Below are 11433 nucleotides of genomic sequence, written 5' to 3'. Positions count from 1 at the left end.
AGTACTTCACCAATAGGCCTTGTTCGGAATCACATAGTGAGTCCGAACTTTGACTTTCTCAAATGAGAATACTAAGGTGTGAAATGCCATGTCTCATTTCAGGATTAAGGTAAGCATGACGCAATTCATACATAGTGACTTCGAGACATAAGAGGTTAAATGGTTTGTTCTTATATTGTCTCTAGAAGTGCACTGGTCAATTCAGTACCTTCGGAAGATACCTAGAAGAACTATAGAGTCCCCAACTCTCAATGCCTCATAACCAGACATCATAGATTCTTCTAACAATCATACTGAGGTCAATAGTCCTTTGACCCTAAGATTGCGAATATATCGTTTTAAGCAAACTACGAAGAGTTTGTTCATGCAAATCTACATTTGTCTCTTCGTAAGTTGTTAAGTTTGTTTATGGACTAAAAGACTAAGGTTTTATCATAAAGCTTCAGACAAGGAAGATTGAATGAACGTTTCAACTTTATTAATGAATAGATAGGCAATTACAAGCTAGAGTCTTCATGAGACTTTATTACATCAAATGTACAAAATAAAGACTACAACTCTTCTTGTGGGCACCATTGACAACAATTAGCATATTTTATTTATGTTTATGTCATATGTCATCTTTGTATGTAACGTAAATAATCAAGTGATAAGATAAGTAAGAGAGTCGTACCGCCTCGAGCTACGGAGGTATTAAGAGAATTCTCTCGAGCCGACCTACGGGCTCATAAAGGGAGTTTTCTCATATGATATGTTTATTAGATGGTGCGAACTATGGGAGGTCGCAGCCCCGTAGTTCGTTTCCAAAGTGTACACTGAAATTGGTACGACTACTCTAGGGGAACCCCGAATAAAATATGATAAGAAAGACCATGACACCGTTAGACACTATAACAAATACTGTCTTTCGGTGCGGATGAATTTGGGTGCGGCTTTTCGCACCTAAAAGTCGCACCCAAAACTACTTTCGGGTGCGATTTTTCGCACCCAAAAGTCATTGAAGTCGCGCAAAAAAATTTCGCTGATTTTTTAAATTTGGGTGCGAAAAATCGCACCCAAAAGTCTAGACATACCTTTGGGTGAGACAAAGTCGCACCCAAAAGTCCAACTTCTTTTGAGCGGTCTTTTTTCAATTTTTTCATTTTTGAGTAGTCTTTTTTCATTTTTCCTCATTCCCTCTTCTTCTTTCCTTCTCTTTTTCTTCTCCTTCTCCATTGCCGCGCGCCTCACCTGCAAGAACAAAGAGGAAAAAATATTTCAACAATAACAACAACCCATCTCCGGCCGCCACAACCACCATCTCTTCCATTCTTCTTCTTCTTCGCTTGCGCTCGTCCAGCAACTCAACCACCGAGCCCACGCGCGCATCTTGGCCGGGGAGAAGAGCCACTGCTGGGAAGTCCAAGAGAGAAAGGGAAAGAGAGAGACCGAGAGAGAGGAAGAGAGCGAGGGAGTGAACGAGGCCGAAAGCCACCGAGACCGGGCCACTGGACGCGTGCGCGCGCGGGCTGAGAAGAAGAGAGCGCCGCCGCGAGCCGTTGAGCGCGCCGCCCACGAGGAGACGTCGGAGAGCGAGAGAAGTAACGTCCGGGAGTTGATTTCGCGAGCAAGGTAAGGAGATTTCATTCTCAGCCAAGAATTTCGAAAGTTAGGGTTAAGAGTTTGATTTGGGGGTTTCGATTTCCGAGTGAAATCTAAGGTTTTGGCTTGGTTGAATTTGGTTGATTTTGGTCACTTGGCCGTGTGGTTCATTGTCTGGAGCGACGAGGAGCAGCGACGGAGGCCGAAACCATCAAGGTACGAGTCGCCATTTTTTATTTTTATTTTTGGTGACTTTTTTAGGTGCGACTTTAGGTGCGGAAATTCGCACCTAAATGTCGCACCCGAAAGTCTAGACTTTTGGGTGCGAATTTTCGCACCCAAAACTTTTAGGTGCGGAATTTCGGGTGCGGAAAAGTCGCACCTAAAGGTATCATTGGGTACGAAAATTGACTTTCAGGTGCGAAAAAAGTTGCACCTGTTGCTATTTTTTGTACTAGTGAGAATTTAAAACACTAATAATCGGTTCATGCATTGCATTACTCATCTTTTTGTGAGTTACCGTTATTCTCGCTGAGCGTTAGCTCATTTTATGTGTATTCGTCCGTATTGTAGGTAAGCAACAAATGAACAAGTGAGGATGGGGGATCAGCGGCGTTCGATGGCTAAGGGGTTGGGTTGTGGTTCCGCTCGTTTATTTAAAAGACTTCCGCTACGAAATTTTCTGACACTCGGTTTGAGATTTTTATGCCTAAGATACTTTCCAAGTTTAATTAGTTTTGCAAATCTGAAGTTGAAATTTTATGGCTTTATTTCCGTTGCATATTCCAAGCATCTACTTTAGTTTGGAATTCCGAATTAAATATTTCTCATATATTCAAATAATGTTTTTGTAAGATTTTCAAATGTTGGTTATTTTCAAAGTTGTTTTTATTTTAAAGTCTAAACTTTATAAATAAATGAAATGATGTTTTAGAAAAAAAAATTATCCACTTTTTTTTTCTAAGTAAAAGAATTAAGCTTAGTATGACGGTTTGAAAAGTCGGGTCGTTACAGCTTTTATAGCAGCTGCACAAGCCTGGAAGTGAATCTAGGGTTTCCTTACCCAGCCTCATACGAATATCTTATAATCAAGTCACCAGCGAGGCAAATATCTCACAATGAAGTCAGCAGTGAAGCAATATCTCACAATCAAGTCACCAACGAGGCAATCTGTCAAAACTAGAAACTTGCCTGAAATAAAGTCTGCACACAGGAGGAAAGATGTCACACCAGAAGTAGAAGCATAATGACCGACATCTTTCCAAACAACTTGCACTAAAAAATAAAGTCAACATATAACGTAACAACATTGAAAATTGTCATGACTCATATCAATATGAAAGTGTATATATATACTAGAAAAAGAAACATAAATACCATTACGTATAAGTCTACATTTTAGATCTATAAATATTATTATATAGTTTAAAATTTAAATATCATGTAAATTGCAAAGTTAAAAAATAAAAGATGTATATATGTATGTATTTATATATTTTTATTATATTAAACAACATTATTCTCGTTCGGTTTTCCATCGGCATGTCAATTTTTTATTTTATTTTATTTTATTTTTTTATGAAACACGGCATTTGAAAATGGCATATAAGTTGCCATTTTTCACATTTTTCCGTTCGATTTTCCGTCGGCATGTCGATTTTCCATAAATCAAGAGGCTCGAAACGGCGTCGAAAATGGCATTTCGAACCTTGAGCCCAAGCCCATGATTTTTGTCTTTAGCAGGTTTAATCAACGCATCAGCCCGTCGATATAATTGATTTCCAGCTCGAGATAACCGCCTCCTGAATACCGGGTATCGAGAGTTTGTCAGCCGGATCGATCTGCAACCGCCCCTCACACGAATAGGTCTCTCATGACAGGTGTCTCGATATGCAGTTGTGAGTTTCAACCGACACATGACGTGTCCCGAACGATCCGGAGCTCACAATTTCGTCTATTAAACTATAAATATATGATAATTAGGTCCATTTCGGGCACGTTACTTTACAGTTATTATCTTTATTATCAAAATCTCATCTTTGTACTGCTCACAAGCGATCTTAATACGAACAGCTCCGAACTATTCTTACATTTTGTTTTTCATCTTTATTTTAATTACTCATATATATATATATATATATATATATATATATATATATATTAAACATATTAAACATTCTGTATGAGTGAATCATTATTACTTTGGAATATGTATTCTTATTTTAATTTTAAACCAAACATCGAATGGGCCCAATTTAAAGAATGATGATTCATTGCATCCATCTTCATTTCAACCAAACATGCCCTAGAATCTATATTCCTTAGTGACACTTCCAAATAAAATGGGACCAAATCTTCTAGGCAACGCAATCTCGTTTATTAAAAAAGAAAGGAAATATCTCGATCAATCAATACCAGGCTCATAACAACATTTTTTTGTCCTCCCGTCCCATGTTAGCCTTCTACGTTTCCCATTGATAATAATAATAAATTAAAAAGCAAAACAAACTTCAACTAATTTTAATTTATTAGTTTAAGGTATATAGTTGTCACTTTCTGTTTAGAGCCCCACGATTAGCCGCGTATTTTTTTAATGCATACAATGACAAAATTCAAAAGCGTGGACTCGTTATGTATGTATATGTATACAATAACAATACTCATTCGCTTTTACACATCCGACACGTGACGTGTCTCAGAGATACGGTTTAAATACCATGCTGTGACATAGCTTCATCAATTGTCGTACGCCACGTAACTTAACCGAGGTGCTGTGTGGAGTTTGATGATCACAGGCTGGTGATTTTAGAGTTCAGACATGTGAGTGTATTTATGCAGTGGACGAATCCAAGTAGAACACGTCGATATAACGAGCACAATCCTCGGAATTTGAGAAAGAATTCTGACAAATACTTATTTTTCACTGTTTTTAGGTAGAAATTAATAAAGTTGTAGTTTTTGTTATGGTAGAAAAGAATATGTAATCGTGACTCATATACTAGAAATCTGCTCCGCTTTATTGTAGATTATTTTTGCTGTGAGCTTTATTGTAGATGTATCATGTATGTACTTCAGTATGGTTGGTTATGACGCGTTCACAGGTCACAATTTAATTGCTTGTTGAGAAAGACATATGATAAAAAAAAGTGCCACATCAGAAAAGGAAATAACTCCACGTGCATAAATTTAATTACCTTTTATATCTCGTGTATTAACTACAAATTATTACGAAATCGGAGTAATTGAAGTCGTGATACATGTAGACAATATCGCATTGAGAAAGAAATCTAACTAACTAGAGAAAATTTAACGATTTGGAAACCTCTGACATAGCTGTAATTAACCGAGAATCCAATGGCGCTTCGTTAGGCCTGAAAATAAAAAGAGAAATTTTGCCCATGCAAACCGCTCAAAAGTCCAACTAAGTTTACCTGTCTGTCTCATTCAATCAGACCTAAGTAACAGGCAACGCAACACCTGTTCTTTACTTTCTGTAAAAAAAGCAAAATATTATATATATATATATATTTGTACTAAATTAGTTAATTAAATAATAATAACAATCTGGAAACCAAATTTCACCTTTTTTAAATTGTCACTGACTACACGCGTCAACCAGGGATTTCTGCTCAAGTATTTATATCCTTTATAAACAATTCCTTTCCCAAACACTATTCAAACATCGTCACTCTCATCTCATATTATATTATTATTTTTATATATATTGTAATATTATATTGCTTCCCTTTCTGCGCGTGTGTGTATATATATGCAGTTGCACGCAGCGTTGCCATGGAATTCTCGCTGAAAAAATCGTTCAAATCGAACGGCTCGTCGTATAAGCATTTGAAGAGACTCCCCGGCGATATCCACGAAGAGGTTCCGATTCTGACGAACCACAGCGACGAAGAAGAGAAGCGCATGGGAAGGGACAAGGACGAGGTCATCGTACAGATCGACGACGCCAAGAGCGGCGAGTTCTGGCGAGAGAACAAGTGGAACGGCGACGAGAGCTTTCAATTCAAGGCCAAAGGTGACGACGACGATGTCGACGACGGAAAAGACTCTCCGGCGACAGACATCGACGATCCTCCGACGAAACTCATCGGACAGTTCCTCCACAAGCAGAAAGCCTCCGGCGATTTCGCCCTAGACATGGATTTGGAGATGGACGAGCTCCAGCTCAACCGCCGCCCCATCGCCGCCGCCGGAGATTCCGCTCCGGAGAGCGAGATCTCACGGCGGAAATTGTCCACGTCGGACCGGAAATCCAGCTCATCATCGTCGGACGAGGTTTTGCGGTGCACGTCGACGTCGCACCGGCGCGAGATCTCGTTCAAGAAGCAGTCCGGCCTCCTCCGAGCCAAGACCCGGTCGAGGCTGATGGACCCGCCGGAAGAGCCGGAGTGGAAATCTGGGCGGGTCGGAAAATCAGGCCCGATTCCGAAGCCCGGAGTGACGCCGAGGTCGGGCCCAATGAAGCGGCGGGACGAAGAAGAGGAAGACCCGTTCATGGACGAGGACTTGCCGGAGGAGTTCAAGAAGTCCAACTTCAACGCCCTGACTCTCCTCCAGTGGGCCAGCCTGGTCCTCATCGTGGGCGCTCTGTGCGCCACCCTGTCCCTCCGGTTCCTCCGCCGGAAAGACCTCTGGGAGCTCCGCCTCTGGAAGTGGGAGGTGCTGGTGTTGGTCCTGATCTGCGGCCGCCTCGTCTCCGGCTGGATGATCCGGCTCGCAGTCTTCTTCGTGGAGAGCAACTTCCTGCTCAGAAAGAGGGTCCTCTACTTCGTGTACGGCGTCAGAAAGGCGGTGCAGAACTCCCTCTGGCTCGCCCTCGTCCTCTTGGCCTGGCACTTCCTCTTCGACAAGCGCGTCCGCAGAGAGGCCAAGAGCGAGGGCCTCCGCTACGTCTCCAAGCTCCTCATCTGCTTCCTCATCGCCACCCTCGTGTGGCTCGTCAAGACGCTCATCGTCAAAGTCCTCGCCTCCTCCTACCACGTCAGCACCTACTTTGACCGCATCCAGGAGTCGCTCTTCAACCAGTTTGTGATCGAGACCCTCTCGGGGCCGCCCATGTCGGCGGAGGTGTGCCAGGTGGCGGACGGGGAGAGGGGAGCGAGCTACAAGAGGATGTCGAGGGTGCTCAGCAAGGGGGCCGGGGGCGAGGAGCAGGGGATCACGATAGACCACCTGCACAAGCTGAACCCCAGGAATGTGTCGGCGTGGAACATGAAGCGGCTCATGAGGATGGTCAGGCACGGGGCTCTCACCACGCTGGACGAGCAGATCGTTGACGACTCCTCGTCCGGCCAGATTAGGACGGAGGTCGAGGCCAAGTCAGCCGCCAAGAAGATCTTCCACAATGTTGCCCTCCATGGCTCCAAGTAAGATCTTCCACAATGCTGTCAAGATTTCTTTCTTTTTCGTGTAGATACAAGCCATTGAGATGAAAATAAGTATCCGAAATTTCGGTCATTCCAGTGAAAATCCCAAATTTTGACGAGTTTTACAATAATAGTAACGAAATTTCCGTTGAGTTTTGAAAATTCCTTATAAAATCGAACCGTCGGGGACATTCAAATGAATTAGCATTTTAATCATTAGTGCATTTGTGCATTTGTTTCATAAATGTTATGAAACAAAGGCCTAAGCTTTATATTTTGTTCCTAGGCATACCATTTGGTTATGAATTTGACCAGAAATAAAGAAATAGTACAAATAGGAAATGAGAGAGTTTCTTGTTTTGATTTTTAATTATAATTTAAGTTATTATCATAAGATTGAATCTTGAATCTCAATTTTTCTCATATGCCTTTTGGCAGATTCATTTACATGGAGGACTTGATGCGTTTCATGCAAGAAGACGAGGCTTTAAAGACAATGTCCCTCTTCGAAGGGGCGTCCGAGAGTAGTAAAATCAGCAAAGGCTCCTTGAAAAATTGGGTGGTAAGAACTAAGAATAGGTCACATAATTTTTCTTTCTCATTACACTTCCATTTGTGCTTTTAATTCACATATAGAGTTTTTTTAGGTCAATGCCTTTAGGGAGCGAAGAGCACTTGCATTGACCCTAAATGATGCGAAAACCGCAGTGAACAAACTACACCGAATGGTGAACGTGATAATCGCGTTACTCATCGGCGTCATTTGGCTTCTCATACTCGGGATCGCCACCACCAAATTCCTCCTCTTTGTGAGCTCGCAGCTCGTACTCGTGGCTTTCATTTTCGGAAACACTTGCAAGACCGTCTTCGAAGCCATTATCTTCTTGTTTGTTATGCACCCGTTCGACGTGGGTGACCGGTGTGAGATCGACGGCGTTCAGGTAACAAAAACAAAAAACAAAGGACTGATTCCATCTCAGTTTCTCTCTTAATTGTGATTAGAAATGTTAATCAATTATTGATTAAAAAGTAGTCCATCATATAACAATATTTCGACGAAAACAAGCAATTCAAATCGACATCTTAAATTTCTCTAATTTTTTTTTTTTCAGCATTTCCATTAAATGGAATCATCGGCAACTGCATTTAATTTTGATTTTTTAGTATGACTGTGCCAAAAAATAATAGAAATTTCAGTGCCATTTCAGCAACTCCGATTTTATTTTATATCTTGAATATTAATTATTTTTTTATTTATATATTTCCAGATGGTTGTGGAAGAAATGAACATCTTAACCACGATTTTCCTAAGATTCGACAACACGAAGATCATTATCCCAAACAGCGTCCTCGCGACCAAGGCGATCAACAACTTCTACAGAAGCCCAGACATGGGAGACGGGATCGAGTTCTTCATCCACGTCGCTACCCCTGCGGAAAAAATTGCCACGTTGAAACATAGGATCACGAAGTAAGTCTCACAAAACAAACAGATATCAGAAACGTGTAATTCATTTATCCGCAATATGTTCATTGCTTTTATTTTGAAAAAATGCAGTTACGTGGAGAACAAGAAAGACCATTGGTACCCAGCGCCGATGATCATAATGAAGGACCTCGAGGACCTGACAAGAGTGAGAATGGCGATATGGCTGTGCCACAGAATGAACCACCAAGACATGGGAGAGAGGTACATGAGGAGATCGCTTCTGATTGAAGAAATGGTCAAGATTTTCAAGGAGCTTGACATTCAATACCGCTTGCTTCCGCTCGAGGTCAATGTCCGCGCAATGCCCACCGTGATCTCTTCTCGGCTTGGCTAGAACGAAGAACGGTCTAATTTGGGGTTTTTACGATCTGAGAGAGTTGTAGGCTTATGAGCGGGACTTTTTTGTTTAATTTTTTACTTGTGTTGCAAACAACTGAACGTGGAGAGTTTAGCATTTTTATTTGGATAGGTTTGGAAATGAACGTACATTAACTCGATGTAAATAAGGGCCTTGGTTATTAATTTCTCCCTTCTTGGATTTCGTATGCCACGATATACATACATATATATATATATATATATGTATATATATATATATATATATATATGTATAATCAATGCAGAAAATACAAAATTGATACAAGACCAAATTAACACTAAACCATAAGGTAACTTGCTTGGGAAGAACCTCACAAATGGAGCACAAAGACCACAAACGCATTGATTTATCCTTGGTTTAAGTACTAACGGTCCTAATTCACGTCAGGACTTAAGAGAGTCCTAATTTTTGATCCACTTACCTCAATGAGAGCATAGCTTCACAAATCTTAACTTTAAATCACATGATCACGGACCAAGGATAACAACTCACGCATACACATAATTGGTTACATAAGGATAACAACTCCAACTGACTCTAGCTAACTTTGACTTGGAGTTGCTGATGTGGCTTGATGACGAGGGATAGCTTCTCACAAATCTTCACGTTGTTGAGTCATCACCTTTTATCTTTCTTCAGTGGATCAACTTCTTCTCTTGCTCTCGGGTCCTCTTTGTTGGTCTTCACTCATTGACCAGTCTCAAAAGCTTAGAGACTCTGAATTCGCTAACTGATTTGGTTGTTAAAATAAATGCTGGTTGATCTCTGTATAAACCTTCCCAATAGTGACTTGCCTGTTATTTATCACATCCTTGATAAAAATGCAATCTCACATATATGTGCTTAGGTCTCTCATGAAATGCACTGTTTTTAAAAAGCGTATAGCGTCGCGAGAATCAAGAGTATATGCTGTAGGATTTCATAACGTAATTGCATATCTAATATATTAAATAACGTATATTGGATATCTATTATATCAAGCAAATAAACGTTATGATAAATCTCATATTTATGGTCCATTAAATCCCATAATTTCAGCCACGAATCAATGCCCATAATAGCTCTCATTTAAGTTTCTCTTTGATGGAAAGAGAATGATTATAAATTGAGAGAGTTAGTTTTGGTCCCTATGCCAATAATCTCATATAGAGAATATACACCATCTAGCTCGAGATTATCAAAGTTTAGAAGAGCAAAACTTCGTTTTTTCGTGTTCATTGGGATGCCGCCGCCGACGTTCCGAGTCACCGTTAAAGCTCCGACGATATTCCGATAACAATGGCCGGAGGTAAATGCTTGATCCATTTTGCTTCCTCTTTTGGGTTCATGTTTCTAATCATATATTTTCGGATTAGAGACTATTAAATCTTACATTTGGTATCAGTGCATTCCATACATTTGCCTTGTTGTTAATGGTGGTGTTGTTTTTCCATCATTGGGGTTTTCATGTTCCACGTTGTTTTGAAAAACTAATACCTCAAATCTTTTTAAAATTGTTTTTCTATCAATTATGGGCTTTAAAATCTTGAAAACCATGGAGAAATGAAGGAGAATCCATCGGGTTTTTTAAACGGGTTCGCGGGTCAAAATTTGGTTTTATGGGTGAAGAAGACGACTATAAATGACATGTCATTTTTGTTTTAAATAATTTTTTGTCGTTTCTTACATTATGTCATTTAATATTCTGTTGTTTTGATTGCTATTGGGGAAATGGCCTTATCTAGTAGTACTTTTGATGTTTTTGACCAAAAACTACCAAAGTATAATTTAGGATACTTTTACTAGTGAGTCTCATGTGAAAAGACTTTTTACCCTTACTTTATTTTTTTGAACCTTGCTCTCATTACTTCTGAACCATCCTCTCATTATTCTTCATTCAACCACACACACACCAAAAAAAAAATAAATGTATATCAAAGAGAAGAAGAATTGGAGGCGGAAGAGTGAAGAAGAGTGTGACGTAAGCGTTCGAGCACAACCATAGCTTCACAACTTGCGTGTGGGCTTGTTTCCCTTCGTGCGCGGCTTCGAGTTTCGCATTGATTGGTCCCTCGTCCTCCTTCGAGACTCCGCTGTCAACGTTGACTCTCTTCGCCGCCTTTTCCCCTGCGTGAACTCTCACCGTCGTCGATTGCCTCAATCCATTGCTTCACGCTCTGATCTCTGCTTGCACTCTCATTGTTCGACGAAATGTCACTACGAACCCATTTTCCATATTTTATTCCTCAGTGTACGTAACCTGTTATAATGATATTGTAATGTGTGAAAGAAATCAATGAGGTGTGCTTTGCATGTGTTGATGCTAAGGAATATTGCTTGGCTCAAATCTGTGATGTCAACATCATTATATATATATTTTTCTTGTTCACTTGACTTTTTCCTGAATTAGAAAGGTTAAACCTTAGTTCAACATAATCTTGTTCTGGATAAATTTTTTATTTTTTTTCCTTTGCTTACTGGTGTATGATTTGGAAGAAATTAGCGAATATTATCAAAGTAGAGGGTATATTAATGAGCTCATTTGGACTGGAAATGGAACGTGAACATATGGGCATTTTTTCATTTTAAGATGACATATATAGTTTGCTATAACTAAAAAA

The 11433-nt window shown here is 40.2% G+C and overlaps 1 protein-coding gene across 1 annotated transcript; it reads left to right on the top strand.

The window, feature by feature from the left end:
• The first annotated feature begins 5282 nt into the window (after positions 1 to 5282).
• LOC149389505 (mechanosensitive ion channel protein 6-like) lies at positions 5283 to 8992 on the top strand. Its single transcript, XM_089624314.1, has 5 exons — positions 5283 to 6965; positions 7404 to 7527; positions 7613 to 7906; positions 8234 to 8436; positions 8524 to 8992. Exons 1-5 carry the CDS (start codon positions 5374 to 5376, stop codon positions 8786 to 8788), a joined length of 2478 nt encoding a protein of 825 aa, XP_089480440.1. The 5' UTR covers positions 5283 to 5373; the 3' UTR covers positions 8789 to 8992.
• The last annotated feature ends 2441 nt before the right edge of the window (positions 8993 to 11433 follow it).

Source organism: Urtica dioica, chromosome 8 (genome assembly GCF_054948205.1).
Source record: "Urtica dioica subsp. dioica isolate 48M chromosome 8, U.dioica_male_clone48M_v1_H2, whole genome shotgun sequence".
NCBI lineage: Eukaryota > Viridiplantae > Streptophyta > Magnoliopsida > Rosales > Urticaceae > Urtica > Urtica dioica.
This window is presented reverse-complemented; position numbering and strand designations above follow the sequence as displayed.

Excerpts from the sequence above, each read along its gene's own strand:
- LOC149389505 (XM_089624314.1), top strand. The coding sequence starts at position 5,374 with ATGGAATTCTCGCTGAAAAAATCGTTCAAATCGAACGGCTCGTCGTAT. Across the intron at positions 6,966-7,403 it reads GTTGCCCTCCATGGCTCCAA|ATTCATTTACATGGAGGACT; the intron begins GTAAGATCTTCC and ends GCCTTTTGGCAG. Across the intron at positions 7,528-7,612 it reads GCTCCTTGAAAAATTGGGTG|GTCAATGCCTTTAGGGAGCG; the intron begins GTAAGAACTAAG and ends GAGTTTTTTTAG.